This window comes from Microtus pennsylvanicus, chromosome 2 (assembly GCF_037038515.1).
Source record: "Microtus pennsylvanicus isolate mMicPen1 chromosome 2, mMicPen1.hap1, whole genome shotgun sequence".
In the NCBI taxonomy this organism is placed as follows: Eukaryota; Metazoa; Chordata; class Mammalia; order Rodentia; family Cricetidae; genus Microtus; species Microtus pennsylvanicus.
In genome coordinates this window covers 109,486,353-109,508,274 of record NC_134580.1, presented here as the reverse complement: position 1 = coordinate 109,508,274, position 21,922 = coordinate 109,486,353, and the positions used below count along the sequence as shown (strand labels likewise).

General features: G+C 50.5%; 1 protein-coding gene across 2 annotated transcripts; it reads right to left on the bottom strand.

Annotated features, from left to right (window-relative positions):
* Nucleotides 1-9,183: 9,183 nt before the first annotated feature.
* On the bottom strand, nt 9,184-20,568 carry Cdc25b (cell division cycle 25B). 2 transcript variants are annotated; one of them, XM_075962213.1, is made up of 16 exons: nt 20,135-20,568; nt 19,288-19,400; nt 18,369-18,420; nt 16,461-16,502; nt 16,291-16,327; nt 15,947-16,069; nt 15,735-15,857; nt 14,974-15,108; nt 14,481-14,561; nt 14,224-14,397; nt 13,923-14,015; nt 13,241-13,303; nt 12,979-13,077; nt 12,642-12,775; nt 10,685-10,796; nt 9,184-10,526 (listed from the first exon to the last, which is right to left on the bottom strand). In XM_075962213.1, the coding sequence occupies exons 1-16, from the start codon at nt 20,332-20,334 to the stop codon at nt 10,386-10,388; spliced, it is 1,722 nt and encodes a 573-aa protein (XP_075818328.1). In that variant the 5' UTR covers nt 20,335-20,568; the 3' UTR covers nt 9,184-10,385. The 2 variants fall into 2 exon arrangements, with proteins under 2 accessions (XP_075818328.1, XP_075818329.1); XM_075962214.1 differs by having other exon boundaries at nt 13,923-14,012; nt 20,135-20,545.
* Nucleotides 20,569-21,922: the final 1,354 nt, after the last annotated feature.

The window sequence follows — 21,922 nt, the reverse complement described above, 5'->3', positions numbered from 1 at the left end:
AGGACAGAGAGCCTGACATGGTGCCCTCACAAGAACGCTTTTCCTGGGGAGACATAAACAAACCTGCGCTGCTTCTGTACAGAGAAAGAGTCCCCCAGAGCCCGACTTGGGGTAAAAATGAGTTCCTCCAGCCTCTTTATTAGGTACAGCACAGGGGAGAGACTGGCTAGTCTCGGTAGGCAGTCTCTATAGGAGGACAGTCTAGGCCGTACCATCCAGCAGGACACCAGAGTTGGTAGTCTTTGCACACGCTGATCAGTTGTTCATAAAGATTTACACATTGACTCATCGGGAAAGATTTGCCATCCCTCTGAGTCTGCCCCATATGGGCTTTGCAAATTTCCCATGAGTCAATTGGAGTCCTTGACAGGCAATGTCTTTGTCAAAATGCACATTCCCTCAGCACTCACTCAGGGCTTCCTCTACCACTCCCTATGGGAATGCCAACCATCAACAAACCTGATCTTGGGAGACTCTTGTAAAGACTCATAGCTGTTCTTTTGGTTGTTGTTTTTGGTTTTTCGAGACAGGGTTTCTCTGTTTAGCTTTAGAGCCTGTCCTGGAACTAGCTCTTGTAGACCAGGCTGGCCTCGAACTCACAGAGATCCGCCTGCCTCTACCTCCTGAATGCTGGGATTAAGGGCGTGCGCCACCACTGCCCGGCACTCATAGCTGTTCTGATGAAGATGATGGTTGTTATACTTGGAGGAGAGCATTCTACAACAGGTTCGAATGCCTGTAATTACAGTACTTGGGAGATAAAGGCAAGAGCATAATGAGTTCAAGACTAGCCTCAACTACACAATGAATTTGAGGCCAACTTGAGCTACTCAAGATATTGTCTAAAACTAGGGGTCAGGAGGAGAAGGAAAGCATGCTATATATCCATTCTTGAGCTGAAGACAGTCTTCTGGATATTTCTAGCAGATTCTATGCAGACAAGTGCAGTAGCCACAGCAGGCAGGAGTTAAAGAGGAGCAATAAGCCTGGCAAGGTGGCGGTGGTGGCACACGCCTTTAATCCCAGCACTCGGGATGCAGAGGCAGGAGGATCTCTGTGAGTTCGAGGCCAGCCTGGTCTACAAAGTGAGTTCCAGGACAGCCAGAGCTGTTACACAGAGAATTCCTGTCTCAAAAAATAAACAAACACACACACACACATACACACACACACACACACACACACAACAAAAGCAAAAGCAAGGAAGAGGAGCAATAGATTAACAAATGGGAAGAGTCCAAGCATTGACTCCGCAGGAGCAATCTGTGTAGACTGCATGCAGGAGGTGGTATCTGGTGACTAAGTTGTAGCAAATGCAAATGATGGGAAGAAGCTAGTCTTCCTAGAATCAGACTCCTAACCTTTCTGTGTTATCCCAAGGACCAGAGTCCCAAAACAATTTCTCCCACGTACTGGGGCATTGAAGGCACCACCTGAGTTAGGGTTTAAACAAACTGATTTTGCGTGAATGTAATGCACAGACATGCATATAAGCACAACACTCAGACACATGAAGATAACAGCTTTCAAGCTGTAGTCTTGTTCAGGTCGTGGGACTTACAGTGTCATTATCTGACCCTTTGCAGCCCTCAGCCATCTGTGGCCCTTGAGGCTGAAAGACCTAGCTGCAGATAATAGTGGAAAGCGTCTGGGGCCTGGAAGTGATGATCATATACGCATGTGTGATAAAGCCACTTCACGGGTACATGGAGCCAGAAATACCCCTAGCTGATGCAGCTTGGGAAGCGGGCAGAGGGAGCCTAGCACCTAGTAGGGACTCAGTGGCTCAGAGGCAGATGGGGGAAGACATTTATTAACCCTGGGAAGACAGGTCCTGATGGCAACTCAGAGACGGGGCGGGACAGGTCAGACACACTGGATTATGGGGCCTCTCCCAAGCACGGAGCAATGAGTTGCGTATTGGTTGTGTGAGGCTCGGTATTAGCCCAGCACTTGAGGCAGGAGTGGGTACACAATAGATTTAGGTGTGGGATTCCATGTACCATGTATGTGTAACAGGCAGAGGAGGTAAGAAGGAACAGAATGTAATAAGTTACTACGACAAAAACAGAGGAGCTTGAAGGGAACAGATGGCTGGATCCATGACCCAGCTCTCAGCCTAGATGGGCAAAGAACCACCCTCCATGCCTTTGGATTGTTAAGGGTTGCCTGCAGCCCTCGCACATCCCAAACACTGGCATCTTCTCCCCTGTCTATTCCCGCTCTCTAGTAGCAGGCTGCTAGGGTTCCTGTTTGAATTCCCTTGGTACCCATTGCTAGGACGTCCGTGAAGCGGCTGCTGCTAACTTTCAGTGGATCTCTTTCTTCAGCTGCTCAGGCAGGATCTAGAATCGCAGCCAGACTTGGTAAAATGTAGCTTCTCCCAGATGTCTCTCCAATCTCCAAGTTCCCACCTGCGGGGGAGATTGAGCTCCTTTCCCTTTGTTTTTGAGAGCTAGAAATTCTGAGACCTCAGGCTATCACTGCCTGCATCTGGATGTAGGAAGGGTTATTTAGTGGAATCTGCCAGCCTCAGGCAGAGGATTTTTCTTTACTGATAAGGCATAGCAGAAACTGAGAGATAGGTGGATTGTGCTTCTCTGTCTCTCTCTGTCTCTGTCTCTGTCTCTGTCTGTCTCTCTCTTTTTCTTTTTTAGAAAAAGGTGTGGGCTAAATTTGAGCTGATTACAGTTGCCCTAATAAAAGAAGACAAAACTCAGGCCCTGCCTGTGCATTGCTGAGTGCCACCTCCCCGTGCTCCCTCCCCATGCCACCTCCCTGTGCCCCCTCCCCGTGCCCTTTCCCCGTGCCACCTCCCTCTGCCCCCTTCCTGAGCCCTCTCCCCGTGCCACCTCCCTGTGCTCCCTCCCCGTGCCCCCTCCCCGTGCCACCTCCCTGTGCCCCCTCCCCGTGCCACCTCCCTCTGCCCCCTCCCCGTGCTACCTCCCTGTGCGTGTTCTTGTGCTGGGAGCTTCCCCGGAGCTACTGAGGCTGCTTTTTCCCCACACTTCTTCTCCCCAAAACCCTGCTCCTATGTACTGCTCAGACCAGAGCAGAATAGCTACCAGCCGCACACTGTAGCTGCGCTTTTTCCTGGTTCCATCCACCAGGGGCTTGTCCAGGCGAACAAAGAGGAGGAACCCGTTACTGGTCCCATTAGGTAAATGTTTCAGGACCATCCTTTTTACCTGTGATCTTGTCTTCATTCCCACACTGTTCCTAAGTAGCCAGAGGAGACTCTGCATGGTACTTGCTGTAGGTACCTGCTGTGTGTGTCTCACCTACTCACCAAAGTCAATCCTTAGCCCTTTGAAAGGACTTTATTTTATTTTTTATTTTATTCTGTGTGTATGAGCATTTTATGTGCCTGTATGTTTGTGCTCCACTGGTGTGCTTGGTGCCCACAGAGGCCAGAAGAGAGTGTCAGATCCCCTGGAACTGTAAGTACAGAAAGAAGATTGTGAGCCCTCACGTGGGTACTGTGAAGCAAACCAGGTCGTTTGGAGAGCAGTCAGTGCTTTTAACAACTGAGCCATCTCTGTATCCCCAGGGATTTTCTTTGCCCCATTTTACAGATGAGGAAATAGAGGCCCAATGAGATGAAGGAATTATCCTATATATCACTGGTCTTAAGTGTCAGTAGGCTTCAGCTTGTTTCTTTACACTCCATGGGTCTCTCCTCCCTCATTCCCTAGTCGCTACCCCCTGAGCTGGGAGTTCTTAGTTCTGTGGAAGGCCTGTCATCTTCACTAGGCCTTCCGCTGCTTGCCCAGCCAAGGGAACTGCCATCTCACCCAGGCTTGTATATTTTTCTTCAACAACCCTCCCAGTCCTACGTCAGGAGCCTTCCCCAAGCCTTCCTTTTGGGGAAGTGGCCATGGCACAGCCCCAAGATGACAAAGATGTGTATGATTTGTCCTTTCAAACAGCCTTGCTTCCTGTAGGGCTGCAAGCCAGGGGGCTCCACGAGGCAGTCTAAGTTCAGCCACGTGAGCTCCCTTCCCCTCCTGCTGCACAGACCTGCTGACTCCAAGCCTAGCAGCTTCAATCACCCTCCTACCCCACCCCCAACCACTGGCACACTCAGTCACTCAGTGTGGGCTGAGGGCGGGGCTACTTGGCACCTACACAAACTTCTGTGTGGAGAGAGTAGGCATGCTTTTCCTCCGTACAGGTACCACAGCTACCTGTCTTTTTTGATTGTGCAGATTCTCACACCAGATCACTTCCCCCCCACTTCCCCCACCTGCCGCCAGCAGCAATTTCTCCATCCTTCCTCAGCTGCCTCCTGATTGTGTCCAGATCTCATGTGCCATTGACTTCCCTGATCTAACCTCTTTCAGAGCCAACAGCTTCGATTTTTGATTGGTTGGTTTCTGAAGAAAGGGACTGGACCTTTTTTTTTCTTCTCTCCCTCTCCCTTTTTTGAGACGAGGTCTGTCTTGCTATGCAGCTATGGATTGCTTGAAACTCACTATTGTAGAACAGACTGGCCTTAAACTTGCAGCTATCCTCCTGCCTCAATTGCCAAGTACTGGAACTATAGTTGTACCCCCAAACATAGTTTACCAACAGTTTCATTGCTTATCAAAAGTGGGTGTCTGATGTGTTCAAGCCTGGGAGTGAGGTGCTCTTAAGACATGTTTCCAGATATATGTGTGGCCTATTGTCCAGAGAGGAGTTCAGACTAGAGTTTACAAACCACTAATTCTAAAGAGTTTTAGACCTCATGTGCTCTTAAGAAATGTTTCCTAGATATATGTGTGGACTGTTGTCTGCAGAAGAGTTCAGACTAGAGTTTACAAACCGCTAATTCAAAAGTCTTAGGCCTCATGTGGGAAAAGTGGAACTTAGATTAACAGTAGCTCACCTCTCAGTGTGGAAGAGTCAGAAACTAGGCTGAGTCTGTATGCCAAATGGCAGTCTGTGGGCTCGATTCTGACAGCTACCTGCCCTCTTTGCTATACAGGAATAAAAATTATAATTTGTCCAAACATTTTTTTTCGGCTTTTGAGACAAGATTTCTCTGTGTAGCTCTGGGCTGGCCTGGAACTCACTCTGTAGACCAGGCTGGCCTGGAACTCAGAGATCTGCCTGCCTCTGTCTCGTGAGTGATGGGATTAAAGGCGTGCACCACCACTGCCCGGCTCCACCTTACTTTACTCTTTTTGAAAAATTCCAGAGAAAACTCTCACTGTACCAGGAGTCCACTGATTTGATTTGGCTGCCTCCAGTGACTGACCTCAATTATTAGCTTAAAGAGATTAGAATCACCTAGAAGCACAACATCTTATAAACTATTTGCAGGGGTGGAGGTGGTGGTGGGAATGGCCAAAGTCAGCAGGGAGCTAAGTCAGACAATGTTGGCAAGGAGAACAAGGGATGCCTCGGGACTGATAACAACAGCCTAGTGGAAGAGTCAGGTCCCTAGACACTGCATCTTGATTCCTGAAGAGGCATTGGCCCAACCTTGTCAAGTCCATTCCAGAAAAGGACACAAAACTTAAGTTCCCTTTGTCCTTACACTTGGGAGGCAGATGCAGGTGGATCTCTATGAATTTGAGGCCAGTCTGGTCTACAGGGAGAGTTCCAGGACAGCCAAGGCTACAGAGAGTAACGCTGCCTTGAAAAACAAATTAAACCAACCAACCAACCGAACAAAAAACCCCACACTGTCACTGAGCCAGGCGTGGTGATCAACACCCCGTGCTCAGGAGGCTCTGTGAGAGTCAGAGACCAGCCTTACCGAATGAGCACTAGGTCAGTCAGAGCCGTACAATGAGACCCTGTCAAAAACAAAACAAAACTGTTCTTAAGTTGCTGAGGAAGCAGTTTCTGGAACCCACAAAGGAGCACATGAAGGCTCTCCCCATTGCCTCCCAGATCTATGCCCTGCCTCAGCCAGGCCACTCCAGACAGCACTTGTCAGCAGCACAGTAACGGCTGTTCCCAGGTGCCTCACAAGCTGGGATTCCAGACTGCCCAGAGCCCAGCAAAATGACAGGGGTGGCTGGCATCCCAGGAGTTTAAACACCTCATCTCCTATCTGATGGCTTCACTTTAAGAAGTAGCTTTCCTGGGAAGGGGAAGGTAAACACCTCTGCCCCTACCTCAGTTCTCCAAGGCAGGGTATATCCTGAGGTAAGGAAGAAGCCAAGAGGACCATGATTGCTTAGGACGCCGTCTTCCTTGGGGTGGTTGAGAAGACTTCTTTTGGGCAGGACATCTATCTCAGGTCTTTATCAGTGTCTTCTACATCCCCCTCCCCACCTCTCAGCTCTTGGACAAAATGAGCTGAATGTCCCCTGCTGGAGGCTGAGAAGACAGCATGTCTAAAGGTATCTGACATACTAAGTGTCCCATGATTGCAGCTGTGACATGGCTTAAATGGGGACCCATATGACCAGGGTATTGGGTAACGATTTCCTCTGAGATCAAAACATTCTGTCCTATAGGGAAACTCCTTAAGCAGGAAGGTAAGTAAGTCAAAATAGCTTCAGGAAGTCCCTGAAACTGAGCAGATTCACTAGGGCCCCTCTCTGCCAGAGTTAAAAAAATAAAAGCTGAGAGTCCCTCTCAGAGAAAGTGATGCACAATTAAAAAAGATTCTGAGGGGATTAAAGCTGCAAAGAATACTCTCAGGCAAGAAGAGCTGCCTGGAAAAAAATTTAGAGCAGCAGAGGAAACTGGAAGGCCACTCTCCAACCCGATGAACTGTGTTCAGGCTGTACAGTGTGCTCTGGGTTCCCTAGCTTTGTGAACTGTCACCCATGCTCAAATGGGCCTTGGCGATTTGTCTTTGAGTCCTTTCTGCTCCTGTAAGTAACCCCTATAAAACTCTTTCTTGTTGACAGAGGTTTCTGTCCTACCAGGTCCCACAGCCATTCAGTCCCAAAGAAACACACAGAGGTCTATGTTAATCATAAACTGGTTGGTCTAGTAGCTAAGGCTTCTTATTAATGAATTCTTTTTTTTTTTCGAGACAGGGTTTCTCTGTGGCTTTGGAGCCTGTCCTGGAACTAGCTCTGTAGACCAGGCTGGTCTCGAACTCCCAGCGATCCGCCTGCCTCTGCCTCCCGAGTGCTGGGATTTTATTAATGAATTCTTACATCTTACATTAACCCATTATTCTTGTCTGTTAGCCACATGACTTGGTGCCTTTGTCAGAGAGGGATTCTCATCTTGCTTCTTCTGCGGCTGGCTAACAACCGCAAACTGACTCCTTCCTCTTCCCAGAATTCTCCTGTTCTCATAGCCCCACCTCTATTTCCTTCCTGGCTACTGGCCAATCAGTGTTTTATTAAAATACATTTGACACGGTACAGACCATTGTCCCACAGCACATTCTTTCACCAAGTTGGACTTTGGTGATATATGTATGTTTGGTTGTCATGGGTTTTCTATCTGGGATAAATAGACGAGTGTCCTGGCTAATTTTATGCCAGAAAGGAGGGAGCCTCAATTGAGAAAATGTCTCCATAAAATCCAGCTGTCGAGCATTTTCTTAATTAGTGATTGATGGGGGAGAGCCCAGTTCATTGTGGGTGGTGCTGGCCCTGGGCCGGTGGCCCTGGGTTCAGAAAGAAAGCAGGCTGAGCAAGCCAAGAGTAATCCAGTAAGCAGCACCCCTCCATGGGTTCTGCGTCAGCTCCTGCCTCCAGGTTCCTGCTCTGTTTGAGTCGTGACTTCCTTTGATGAACAGTGATGTGGAAGTGTAAACCAAGTGAACCCTTTCCTCTACAAGTTGCTTTGGTCATTGTTTCAGTGCAGCCACAGAAACCCCAAGTAGGAGAATAAGTGTGTTTAATCTCCCCAGGAAAAGTCTTGTCACACAACACAGGGACATCACCAGGTTCCCTCCTGTCCAGGGACAATACAGACAGATGACAGCAGAAGTAAGGCAGCCCTGGCCCTAGCTCTGACTTCTCTTAGATCAAGGTGAGGGTGAATGATGTGTCTTGGGTAGGATGGAAACATCTCTGCTTTTGTCTGCTCTGACCCTAGGGCAAGTGAATGCCTTTTCTGAGCATCCAGTTGCTTTGCTGTGGCACCAGACCACCTGGGCTCAGAGTGGGCAAGAGCTTCCTGTCCCTTACCTACTTTCCTGTACATTTGCAGCTCTGTGCCTTCTTTGGAGTTCATTTTCCTTACCCAGATAGATGCTTGTCTTGATAGCAGTTGTCTGTTTAGTGGGGACTCTTACATGACCCTTCCTCCACCCACAAAGCCCAGGGCCTAAACCATCAAAGTCACAATCCAGCATAGCCCAGGGCACTCTGGACAAGGGTAACTGCAAAATGGGAAAGATAATCATTGCTCTACCTACTTCACAACACACCCCATGGAAAATGAGACCTGTACCTGACGTGTGCACTCTGAATTACTCCCTCCTACTTTTCCCCACAACACTGGGAACCAACCCCAAGCCCCAAGCATATCAAGCAATGCTCTACCAATGAGCCATGCCTATGGGTACACTGTCAATCAAAAGAGCCTGCAATCACATAGGTCCTTTTTGGGTCATTTGCACTCAAAAAAATTTCTAGTGCCGGGCAGGCTAGCAAACACCTTTAATCCCAGCACTCAGGAGGCAGAGGCAGGCAGATCTCTGAGTTTGAGGCCAGCCTGGTCTATATCATACTCTTCAGGCTAGCCAGGACTACATAATGAGAGCCTGTTTCATTTTTTTTTCTCGAGAGACGTGGTTCATCTAGATTGTTTTCTGCTCCTCTGAGGGGACGAAGCTAGACCTAAGGACTATGGCAGGAATCCTTGCAGTTTAGCCTGAGGACCATGGAAACTACTGACAATTCTTTGAGGTGTGATGGGGTTACTCTTACTTCTTACTGCAGGCCTGAAGAAGGGCAAGTTCAGGAGAGCATGGGTAGCCAAGTGAGAGAGAGATGGGTCCAAAGCCCTAGCAGGACTGTTAGCATGACTCACCAGCGAGGAGTGATGGTTCAAACCCCAAGCCCTAAGGAGGCTGAGACAGGGCAGCCGTACATTTGACGCCAGTCTGAACTACATAGTAAGAGGACCCCTGTCCTCCATTTCAAAAGCAGAAGAAACTTCAGAGGAGAACATGAGGTGTAATCCCTTCTCCAGAAAGCCTCCCCGCCTCTGCTGTCTGTCCTTACCCTGGGTCTGCTATGCTCTTGTCAGAGGCTCCACATAACAAACAGATTATTCGATTTGCTCAGTGCTTTATTGAACCAAGGCCCTAACAGAGGACTCCCAGGGGCCTTCCAGCATGACCTTCCCATATGCAGACTCTGAACCCAGAGGTTGCTTCGTTTTTTATTTAGCTGCTTCTACAACAGTGTTCCTTTAATATTTCCAATGCTAAGTATAAAGACTTTGTACACATGCACACACACGCTCCTGCCATAGGCCGCCATGCTCACCAAAATCCTTCCACCCATTCTGTATGCAAACATGTGTGCAAGGCACTGTGCATCCATGACCGCCTGGCCTCCTGTCCACCTGCAACAGGCCTAGGCTCGGTCACTAGAACAGCAACACAGAAAACACAACAACAACAACAACAACAAACCCGACATGCATACTCAAGAGGTCTTCTGGACCAGATGTGGGAAGGAGATGACAATGAACAAAAGGTAATGCTTAGAGACTGGTCCACTGCCCAGCAGCTTTGACCAGTGAGGCTCTGGGGTTCACTCTGGGGATGAGGTTTCCAGAGGATCCTCAGTCAGGCCTTTGCCCTTGCCTTGGGGACATTAAAGGAGAAGATTCCTTTCTGAGTAAGTGATATTTGAATCTCTAACCCCCAGCTGTATGAGGGAGCCTACTCAGCTGTCAGTGTGTCCCCAAACAGGGTAAGTCAGACAAACAAAAATAAAAGCTACAGGTAAGACAACAGGAAAAAGCGCTTATGTTTCCAATGAAGGTGCCCGTGTAAAGGCCAGGAGAGGAGAGCAGACTCAGCCCTGTGCAGAAGCAGGGGTAGCAGGCTGCTTCCAGACCACCCAAGGAGCTACTGTGCTCGCCCTAAAGGACTGAGGTTCTCCCCACAAAAGGGGCTTTCTGAACATAGGAAGACCAAGAGTTAACACACACACACACACACACACACACGGAAAAAGGACTGTAAAAGGCTCCCACGAACACAAAGCACTTTCTTCTAGCTGGTATCCATCCATCAGGCTGGGCTCTTCAAGATGGAACTGGCACCAGGATTTGGAAAATTAGTGGAGTGAGACAGGAGAATCAAGGACAGGGACAGACAAGAGGTGACACCACAGCATTCTCCCAACCCCCAATAGCACCTGAGGCCTCTAACAGGTAGGTGACCTCATAGGCCCATGGGACCCGCTGACTTCCAGGCCCCATGAGGTAAGGGTGGCAGCAGGACTCATGCTGGCCTATCACTGGTCTTGCAGCCTGCTACAGAGCTCCCTCCGGCTCCGCTCCCCAGCCCAGCTGCGTGTCTTGAGGCGGAAGGTCCTCAGCTCATCCCTGAAGGCCTCATGGTTCATGGGCCGGTAGTTCTGGGGCTCACAAAAGTTCTAAGGGAGGATGAGAAGATGTAAAGAGTCCATTAGATTTGGAAAAAGGTAAGTTGTGGGGGCGGGGCAAGCCTTTCCTTCTCTCTGGCCTACAGCCTGGCTGGCCCCCGTCCCTACAGTCCTCATCAGGACAGCTGTGGCCATCCCACCCATGGTACCGGATGCTGTGGGAAGAATTCCTTGTAGCCGCCTTTGAGGATATACATCTCAGGGTAGTACAGGCTGGGGTAGTTGTTAGCTGCACGGTCCCGTTCCCTGACAAACCGGCACCTAGAGCAGCACGGGAGGGGGTTCAGGGCAGGACACACATGTCAGAAAGAGACTCACACCCGTAATGCTGCTTGGAGGGTCTCCAAGGGTACAGGTTCAGAGCACAGGAATGTCATCTACTAGGTAGGAGACACTGGGGTGAAGACAGTTAAATCAGGAGTGGCCACTGTTTCTGGCAGGTACATAACCTTGGTTGGAGCACTCTATGGCACATACCAGGAAACAGGAAGCAAGAAAGGCGACCAGTGAACACAATACAAGATCCACTCAGAGCCTAGCCTGGTGGCACAAGCCTGTAGTCTTAGCTACATAGGATTCTGAGGCAGAGGGATTACAGGTTCAAAACCTGCCTGAGCCACAAAAAGAGCTTAAGGCCAGCCTAGACAATTTAGGAAGGAAAACCCTATCTCAAAAAAAAAAGTGGGATGTGTAATGCCCTCCTTGGCCTTCTGCACACATGTGCTTATATGCAAACATGTATATCCCACATATATGTATACCACACAAAGGCATTCACACACCAAATTACATATATATGTATAAATATAATTTGAATTGAAAAACCAAAAAAAATTAAAGCTAAAAATACCCTGTTTTTTTAAATTTATTATTATTATTATAATTATTTTGTTTTTTTGAGATAGTGTTTCTCTGTAGTTTTGGAGCTTGTCCTGGAACTCACTCTGTAGACCAAGATGGCCTTGAACTCACAGAGATCCTCCTGCCTCCCAAGTGCTGGGATTAAAGGCGTGCTCCAACACCGCCCAGACTAAACATAAACTTTGTTTTGTTTTTTGAGACAGGGTTTCTCTGTAGCTTTGGAGCCTGTCCTGGAACTTGCTCTTGTAGACCAGGCTGGCCTCAAACTCTCAAAGATCCGCCTGCCTCTGCCTCCCAAGTGCTGGGATTAAAGGTGTGCACCACCACTGCAGGTGAAAAATAAACTTTTTTAAAAGGGTGGTGGTGGTGGTGAGATGCTTCACTGGGAAACCTGGGCTCGAAGTCTGAAACTCACGTAAGCATGGAAGGCGAGAACCGATTCCATAAAGTCACCCTCCGACCTTTCCATGTTCACCATGTACATATGTACATATGCCTTCATACAACATACATATGCGTGATCATTTAAAAAAGTAAAGAGAGGGCTGGGGGTAACCCTCCCTGGTAGAGTGCTTCCCTAGTGTATGGATGGCCTGGCTTAGTCATCACAGCAACAAAACAGAATCTCCTGGACCAGATGCAGCAAGGACTCAAGGGAAGAAGGGGAAGCAGGGACAGAGGATCAAAGAATGAAGCTCAGTCAATTGCCTAACAGGGGCCATGTGCGGGAGCCCCAGAGACAAGCAGAGTAGGGCAGGGATGAAGCCCTGTACAGAGAGTGGGAAACACCAATTCCAGCCCGCTAAGAAGCTACCAGCTGCCAGAAGGTGGCCACCCTGAACCAGGTTTCAGGAGAATAACCAGACATGATCACAAATGGAGGGAGAGAGGAAAGATAGGTGAAGGAAGGCTGAGGGCCCCAAGGGTAGTGGGTGAAGGAAGGCCAAGGGCCCCAGTGGTAACCAGCATGGGAACAGGATACCAAGGGCCTGAGTGTCACTGAGAATGTGGCTTAGAACAGGGTCCTCAGATTTTAAGGACACTGCTAGACTTGGCATCAATTTTTGTGTGGGTTCAACAGTGGATGAAGGACAGTCTGATGAGGTGGACAGAAAGAAGGCAACAGGAAGACGTGCTGTGCATAGCAGGAGAGTAAGGTCAGTTCTAAACTATCAGATGCAGCAAGAGGCTGTAGCACTCAGCTCTGGGCAAAGAAGGCCAAGGGTGGGCAGAGGCAGGACTCACATGCGGGGCCCACGCTCAGACGAGAATTCACAGTGGAAAATGAGGATGATTCTCTTGTCCAGGCTACAAGGCAGGATGGGGCGCTCTAGCAGGAAGGTCTCGACATCGCGTTCCAGAGGCAAGTTCACAGCATTCTGTCAGAGTATCCGGGGGGGGGGGGGTGTGTGTGTCAAGCTGCAGCCTGCACTGGCCCCTTCTCTAAAAGTTCCCAGGTTAGTATCCCCATCTTCCCTTGCTGGGAAGAGCCCTCCCCATGAGAAATACTCCACGGAAGGCTATTCATCCTCTTGGCAAGGAATCTGAATGGAGGGTTTGGTCTTACCAGCTGCTGTCTCACCTTGATATGCCCGCCTTCATACTCATAGGGGTATCTGCAGTCGACAATTACAAATTTCTCCACGATGTTGCTGAACTTGCCTGTCAACAGGGCCACCATCTGCAGGAGGCCAGCAGAGTTGGTGCCAGCAGGTGAGGTGGGCAGCCCAGGTTTGCCCTGACTCTTGTGCTGGTCTGTGCACTCAGTCTATCCCCAGGGGAGGACAAGAGCCAGAAAAGGTGGTCCCCAGTGCACCTTACCACCTCTGCTCAACACTGCTTACAGTTTCTGGGGAGATGTATTTGAGATCTTGGTGTTTGCCATCCACAGTCTGCAGGAGGAAGGCCTGAAGGGAAGGACGAGTCAGTCAGGGGCAGGCAAGGCAGCTAGATCAGGAGTCTGCAGAGCGCAGAGGCCTTCAGATTCAGCTTGGAGTGCAACCTCTGGGGGCCCACATCCAGGGAATAGTCTTTGGAGGTAAACAGAAAGGAGAAGCCCTGGGCCTTCCTGCTTTTTTTGGGTTTGAAAGTGGAGGGGTGGGCCAGGAGACTGCATACCAGACACTATTTGGAAATGTTTTTCAAGGCTGAGATATATCAGATGCCCGGACAGATTTGAGGTGGCGTCAGGAGAAGGGGAGCCAGAGGGAAGAGTCTGTATGAGAACAAGAATGAAAAAGATACAAGAGAGCCGGGTGGTGGTGGCGCACGCCCTTAATCCCAGCACTCGGGAGGCAGAGGTAGGCGGATCTCTGTGAGTTCGAGGCCAGCCTGATCTATAAGAGCTAGTTCCAGGACAGGCACCAAAGCTACAGAGAGACCCTGTCTCAAAAAACCAAAAATAAAAAGAAAGAGAGAAAGAAAGAGATACAAGAGAGAAAAGGGGGCCTCTGGGGACAGAGAGCTCCTGCACTAGGGGTCCAGAGCAGATCAGAGAAGAAGCCTCCTGAAATCCTGTAATGCTACCTTAGAGTAATCTCCGATCAATTCACGGTGGTCGCTGTCCAGGATGCTTTCAATGTCATGACACAGGGACTTTGAGCGGAAGACGCGGGCCTTCTGGAAGGCAGGGCAGATGGAGGCCAGGTCAGGGGTGAGACTGCCTCTCAGTGGCATGTCTGACACCCTCTTTCCCTGTCACATGAACCTGTACACCAACTACATCTTGCTACACATTTGGCCAAGAGAGTACACCCCGGGCCATCTTCAGCCCAAACACACCCCCAGGTGAGCAGAGACAGCCCAGCCCCAGGAAGAAGATACTCACAGGTTCTTCAAGCTGCTGCTCTTCCAGGGGTGTCATGCTCTTCCTGCGCTTGCTCTGGACAGGCGTGTCCTTGTCCTGGGGCCGCTCGAGCCTCTTGAGGATGGGCCGGATCACGCTGCACGGCAGGGATGGAGAGCGGAAGAGCCGCTGGCACTTGCTGAACATGACAAGATCCTGGCAAGGGCAGGGTGGCAGTCAGGATGCATAGTCCCTCAACTCCACGTCCCTAAGCTCGGAGGGGCACTCCCGAGGCTCACCTGTTCCTCTTCCTTATCCAGCTTTTTGACGAGTGGGGCACTAATGAGGTTCTCCATGCCTGGGGGGACTATGTCATCACCCTGAGGTCAAATGAGCAAGGACACAGTCACAAACACAAGTGTGGACTAAGCATCACAATCTTCCCTTGCCCACTCTGTCAGAAATGCTAGGCTGTCTCCAGCCCTGCTGACTCCTCCCATCTATGGCACCCCCCCCCACACGCCCAGACATAAAGAGCTGTGGGGATCCACCTGCTGCTGGGGCATGCCCTAAGCCAGGAGAAGTACCTTCATCATGCCCAGCCTCCATTCCTCCGCAGCACCAGCCCACCTGGTCTTCTCTGGTTGACCACTATCTCAGGCTCTTACTCAGTTCCCTAAAATTCTTCTGGCATTGGGGTGAGGTCATAGTCTTGCTGAAGCCAGAGCTGTCCTTTTCTGGACTAGCTGAATGGGGAGCAAGTAGGGGGCCTTGTGGACCAAGGCTATTTACCTTTAAATCATTCTCCAGGATGTCCACAAATCCATCGTCTTCTTCAGAAGCCCTTTCAACGGGAGTCAAGAAAGAAGAAGGCTGAGCCACAGGACTCAGCTCCTCTACTTCCATCTTCTGTTCGGGGATCAGACACTGTCCAAATGACAACAAGTACAGAATATTCAGAGGTGTGGGCTCTGCCATCCCTTCTGAGAAGCCTCTAGTACCTACAGACAGGGGTAGAGAAGCTGGACCACTCTTTCCTCTCACCATCTCTTTAAAAAAAAAAATCCTAGCCGGGCGGTGGTGGCGCACGCCTTTAATCCCAGCACTTGGGAGGCAGAGGCAGGCGGATCTCCGTGAGTTCGAGACCAGCCTGGTCTACAAGAGCTAGTTCCAGGACAGGCTCCAAAACCACACAGAAACCCTGTCTCGAAAAACCAAAAAAAAAAAATAAAAAATAAAAATAAAAAAATAAAAAAAATCCTTTTAGCTTTTATTTGTTTTTATTTTGTAACCTTTATTTTATAGATATGGGTGTTTTGCCTGCACATATGTCTGTGGACCATGTGCCAGCAGTGTCTACAGAGGCCAGAAGAGGGTATCAGGTCCTCTGGGACTGGAATTACAGAGGGCTGTGAGCTGCCCTGTGGGTGCTAGGAATTGAACCAGTTCCTCTGGAAGAGCAGCCACTGAGTCATCTCTCCAGCCACCACCACCTCTCTCCCGAGCTGTTTGTTTCTTGAGGGTCCTACAGGGGGTCAGTTCTCCTCATGTACCATCAAGTCAGGAGCTGAGCTTGGTCTCTGGGCAAAGGCCTCTCTGTGGCCGGCCCGCTCTGCCAGAGCTTGGGCAGGGCTGGGATGATTGGGTTTCCATGGCATCTTGAAGAAACATCCATCCTGTGGGCAGGATTGGAGAGGAAGTGTCAGAATAACCGCAGTGCGCCCTGCTCTCCCGACCTCTCCTGTCCTCAGCTCTGGAAGCACACATTTTCTTTGTCCTCCCCAGGGCTGTTGGCAGATCTGCAGCCTGCCTCATTTTTCTTCCGGTTGTCCAGGGCTTGGGAGTTGGTGATGTTCTGTAGCACAGGGCTGTGGTCCAGCAGCCTCACCTAGGGAATCAGACAGGGCAGTAAGAACTGAAGGCTGGACTCCTGTGACCCAGGCCCTCCCTACCTTCTGCTACCCTTCTCCAGTCCCTAGGCTACTCAGCCACCAGGGGAAACCCCAGCTCCCCCAGGCAATCCAGAGATGCCTGGCTACTTTGAGCACACTCTCCGAGAGGTGCCCCCAGGATGTCCATGCCAGCCGGGATGCCTAAGAGGATACTCACAGGCAAGGACCGGAAGCGTTTTATGGTAAACTGCTCACTGAAAAAGAAAAAAGGACAGTTCAGAGCTGGCAAAATGGGGGCCAGTGACTTAAAGCAGGCAAGATCTCCTTGCACCCAGACCATACACTGCAGTAAACAGCAGGAGGTGGAGAAGGGTAGATAACACTCACTTTTGAATGACCCGACTGGATGCCTGAATGGTTTGCTCAAACCTAGGAGAGAGAAGTGATCCATTTTCTCTGTAGTCAACCATCTACCTCAACCACCAGGCCCCAGCCAGGCCCATCCTCAAAGGGCCAGCCAAGAGAGCAAGGACAAGGGCCTCTGGCCAGGCTGGGGGAAGAGGAGAGCAGAAAAAAAAAAAGCCCACCATTGGAGGGCCCAGGTACCAAGGATGAAGGATTTGAGGCCCCTTGGGATTTTAAAGGCTGCCTTGAATAGAAGCAGGCCTAGAGAAAGGCAGTGATGGAGACAGCTGGGGCAGGTCACAGGGTCATTAAGACATCACCAAGGCAACAGTCTCGCCAGCCTGCACCAGCTAGCACAGGCCTTCCACCTGTATGCAAATTACATTAGTGGGGCCATATGGCCACCATGAAAGGCATTGATCCATCCCATGACAATAGGCCAAAGGCACCCTGTAATATGGGTGATGCTGGGTGGGTGCCAGCAACGCTGGTTTGCCGGGTTTCCCTTTACACCAGGAAACTGGTCTGACTTTCTCCGGGACAGCTCCCCCCACCCCCTTTAGTGTTTTTCTGGATCAGCCTAGCAGAAACTCCTAGTGACAAGTATACGGGTTACATCCTCTCCTCCCTCCTATGGAATTTCTAAGACTCAACCTCTATTCCACCCCCTCCTTCTGTCTTAGAAAAGGCCAGCCAGCAAGGAATTCCAGCAGATGTTCCTTTTGAGGCCGCGGCTTAGGTTTCTGCATACTGCCCTGCCTTAAAGCCCTGTTGCTGGAGACCACCTGTCCATGTGTGCTTGCGCGCGCGCACACACACACATACACACACCAGCTTTTTTTCTGAGAAACTAAATAGTCAAAAAACAAGTGCAGGTCCCTAAGAGGGGGCCTCTGTGCAATCAGCCTGGTATCTATCATTTGTAGCTGTGTCTCCCGGGTGAGGGATCTGTGTTGTCACTAAAACCAAACTCCACTCCTCCCATCCCCACCCAATTCTTGTTTCCTGTTTGTGAATAAACCCTGAGCACGGCACAGTCTGATCAAAGGCATCAGGAGGAAATAGTAACCGCCGCCCTAAACCAAAAGCTCTGGCTGGCAGTGCCCAGCTGTCCCTCCTAATGCCTGACAGCTACTGCAGCAGCTGGATGGGAACAGGTGTTCTCTAGAAGGCATAATTTGTGCCCATAGGCAAGGAAGAAGTGTCTGCCCAAGAGCAAAGACCAGCTTTCTCTCTCCACTCCCTAATGCAAAGGGCCTGGTCAAGGGTTGGCCAGGAGAGTCAAGTGTCAAAGCCAGGGGCTGCTACTGAGCCACGCCAATCAAGCCAGTCTGCAGACACTGTTTTCGTTTGGTCTAGGTTTGGAGATTGGTTTTACTATCTTGCCCAAACTGGCCTTGAACTCTCTATCTTCCTGCCTTTGCATCCTGGGTGTTGGGATTATAGATCTGGGCCACCACTCCCAGCAGGACCATACATATATATATTTGGAAAAACATTTCACAGAAAAACGGGACTGTCCTGGATCTTGCTTTGTAGACCAGGCTGGCCTCACGCTCACTGAGATCCACCTGCCTCTGCCTCCCAAGTGCTGGGATTAAAGGTGTGCACCACCACCACCCAGCCCACTTGTCACTTTTGCAGAGGACCTGAGTTCAGTACCCAGCACCCACGTAGGGCAACTCACACCAACCTGGAACCCCAGCTCCAAGGGGCCCAAATCCCTCCTCTGACCTCTACAGGCCCAAATGCTCACATGCACTTATCGCCATGCAGAGAAACACACAACAAACACATAATTAAAAATAAATTTAAAAAAAAAAGAAAGAAAAATTGATTCCCAAGGGCAGGTGCCAGCTCCTCCGTGGGAACACTCCCTTCGCTACTCACGCATGCTCTGCCTTCCGTGGGTCCATAGGGCTGGGGGAGTCCATGCAGAGACCTGGTGGGACAGAGCACTTGGCTTGCAGGCAGCCTTTCCTGCTTACTTTTTCCCAAGAAAGGAAAAGGAGACTTCTATTTGAGATCAAGACAGACTTTAACAAATGAAACAAAACCTACTTATGGACCCTGAGCACAAGACGCTATTCCCCAAAGGAGTCAAGACTATACTATCTATTTACTATGGAATCGTCTCTACCCAGGTGCTTTTTGTTGTTTTGTTTTGTTTTGCTTTGCTTTTTGTTTGTTGTTTTGTTTTTTTGAGACAGGGTTTCTCTGTGTACTGGTTATCCTGAAATTCACTTTGTAGACCAGGCTGATCTTGAACTCACAGAGCTCTACCTCCCTGGGATTAAAGGCAAGTGCCACCACTGCCCAGCTTCTACAGTTTTTTTTTAAAAAGCACAATGCTTTCTAAGCATTTTTCTTAAGCTAGTTTAAAATGACTTGGAAAAGATAATGGTTTTCTAAGGAGAAAAGTGACAGACTATGAGAATGTTTCACAAGGACCAACTTTTTGTGCCTTCTGGGTGGAGTGCTAGTTTAGTGGTGGAGTGCTAGTTTAGTGGTGGAGTGCTAGTTTAGTGGTGGAGTGCTAGTTTAGTGGCTTCATCACTAGGTTTCAAATAAGTAAGATACCATCTCCTACCTAGGGCCAGGCTTCCTCAGGCTCCCCAGTTAAGGCTGGGTGTGGTAAGACCCGCTAGGTGTGTTTTCTTTTCAGCTTTGAAGGCAGAATGGGAGACGATTCTGGGTCCACCCAGATGTGGGCAGGATGTTTATCTGACAGACTGAGAAGTTAGGTGGCCCAAAGAGTTCCCTGATCTCTTCTGACTATAGGGGGCCTCATGGGGACCCTGGGTCTTACCTGCATCAGAAGCTTCAGAAGACTCAGACGACAGGGAGGCACGCCTGGACAGAGATAGGCCCACCAGCCTGTTCTGGAATGACAGGCTTCCTACTGGAGTCTTTGGGGTCTCACTAGTAAGGGGAAATAGGCACAGGAAAGAAAAAAAGAAATAAATTCTGGGTCTAGAAGTTGGTTGGTCCATGTTGCTATGTATTCCCTAGCTATGAAGGGCCCACCATTACTGAGAGATGATCACATGCTAGGACTATCCTGTAGCTCAGGTCAAAGCTCTGCATTCTGCCAAGGCCTTAGAGAGTCTTCCCTGAATTGACTGGAAGAGTGGAGAGCTTAGGCAGGAGGCGGCAGGGGAAGTTGTGTAGAACCTTTCCCTGCTCATAGCCCCACCTATCTAACCACACATTTTCCTGGAGGCAAAGGCCAGGACCTGGGTCTTTATTGCGCCTGGACCACCCAGCTGGGACCCCCACAGGCACGTTTAGGGAAGTCAGCCAGTCTTTTGTCATTTTAAGCCTTGGGGAGTTCAGGAGGTGCAGGGTGCAAGGAGCAGAGGCACGGCCTTGTATGAGCCACAGTTATGCCAATCTCAATGATCCTCTGCCTAAGGCAGAAATTAGGGAGGTAGTATGCCACAGGCAGTGAGGGAACAGGGGGTGAATGATCCTTAGCTGGTCATATGGGGGGGGGGGCGTGCAAGTCGCAAAACTTCTGACTCAGCACTCTCGTGCCAGGTCCCTGAAGCAAGTGTAAAGGGAAAGGCGTTTGCGCTCAACACTTCTAGGCTTCGGTGCTACTCCTACTCGGGGCTCCCCATCCCACCACACCCAGTGCCGGTGGGGCATCCTACCTGCCGAGCCCAGCGAGGTCGTGCATGGTTCTGGTAAGTGTGGTAACTGGAGAGGAGGAAACCGCGCTCTTTGGAGACCCCAGGAAGCCATCAGGCTCCGACCCGAAGCCTGAGAGGTGGTGCGGTCGCTGAACGCCACCGAGCACGCGAACTGGACTGAGAGTCGAGTCCGGCGTAGAATTCTCCGGGTGCACCTCCATCGTGGTGGGGTGGGCAAAGGCTAGCTTTAGGGCCACAACAAGCACGAGGGCGAGCAGACACCAACCCAGCTGGCTCGGCTCCGAGAGGGAGCCTGGGGTGAAGGGAAAGAGGGAGGGAAGGGAGGGAGGAAAAGCAATGGGCCTGGGAGTGAGGAGAGGGATGCGGGTAGGAAGGGAGGGGAAAACGCTGAGCTGGGCAGCTGCCACCTCCACCTCCTTATATATTCGAAAAATAACAGCGGCAGCGCCGCCGGACGTCACCAATGGGGGCGCCGGTTCCGGGAGGGCGGGACCGAGGGCGGTGCTCTTGTGGTTGGGGCTGAGGCTGGACCAGCTAACTCTGCCCGCCCGACTTCTTAGGGTGACTCAGGGAGTTGGGTTAACTCCATGCCCCCCCACATTCCCTCTGTTCCCTCTGACACGAAGATCCTGGTCTCCAGGATTCTGCCTCTTGGGACACGGTTTGGAGGGACAGACCCCCAGAGGGAGTAGCCACCCTCTAAGGTGGTCTCGTAAGGACCCCTCGACGTTTACCATCATGCACGGTCACGGGTAAGGAACCGTGCGAAGCTCTGCCTGAGCTCCGGACGTTTGCCAAGTGTGCTGCGAGGTCTGGGTTCCCTGTCCCGTTTGCAGACCGGGACGTTGAGAAGTTCTTTAACTCGTTTAAGGGCACGGGTTTGGTTGAGTGGTGGAGACAGATGCTCTCCCCTGCCCCCCCCCCCCCCCCGCCCTTCTGATTCTGCAGCCTCCCTGGGCCGCGTAGTGTAGCTGCAGGCTTTCGCAGGCGGCGTTTTGGGTACTCGCCTCCTTGCGTGGCAGAGCGGAACTGAGAGATTCCTGGGCTCCCAGTTTCGACGTGACCCCCCCCCCCCCCAACTGGGCCAAATATTCTCCCTTAGTCCCCGAGAATCAACGTTTGGATTTAGGCATGGGTTTCTGCTGCAGGCAATTGTGACATGTCACCAGAGAACCCAGTTAGGGAAAAATCTCACACCCACTTACAGCTTGGCTAATTTGGTGTTAATAGCACCGTATTTAGTGTTTCTTTGAAAGTGGAAGAGGCTGAATTTGCTATTAGTTTACAATGAGCGTCTTCTAATGACCTAATCACCTTCCAGCCAGGTCTGTTCTCCTGAAATGAGCTGGGAAGGACCAAGTGGTTAGTTGGGAACCTTTTCAACTTTGTTCTCCCCATGGAAGATGAGGCTTCTGGGCTGGTCGTTGGGGTACAGTGCAGGATCTAAGAGCTAAGAGTACCTTTGCACATCTGCCTTTGCCGTTTTAACCAACACCCCAGGCCCACCAGGGAGGGATGGCAAAAGGGTGACAGAGGGTAGGAATGGGGTCTAAGAGGTTCAGCTGTGTATGAAGGAAGAGGGCACTAACCACACCTGAGTGGAGTGACCGAAGTAGGAGTAACGGCCTTTCTTTCTCTCAACATTTTGCCCAGCTCCTGTGCTGTGCCAGGAACTATATACTACTAAGTAGTTAGGGTCCTATTTCCTGTTCCAGTCATAGGTCAAGCTCAAGACCTCCAGCTTCCTGCACTGCCTTAGTGTCAGGACCAAGAGAGAAATTCGCCCCT

Excerpts from the sequence above, each read along its gene's own strand:
- Cdc25b (XM_075962213.1), bottom strand. The coding sequence starts at position 20,334 with ATGGAGGTGCACCCGGAGAATTCTACGCCGGACTCGACTCTCAGTCCA. Across the intron at positions 16,328-16,460 it reads TCCAGTCGGGTCATTCAAAA|TGAGCAGTTTACCATAAAAC; the intron begins GTGAGTGTTATC and ends TTTCTTTTTCAG. Across the intron at positions 14,398-14,480 it reads TGGATAAGGAAGAGGAACAG|GATCTTGTCATGTTCAGCAA; the intron begins GTGAGCCTCGGG and ends TGCCCTTGCCAG.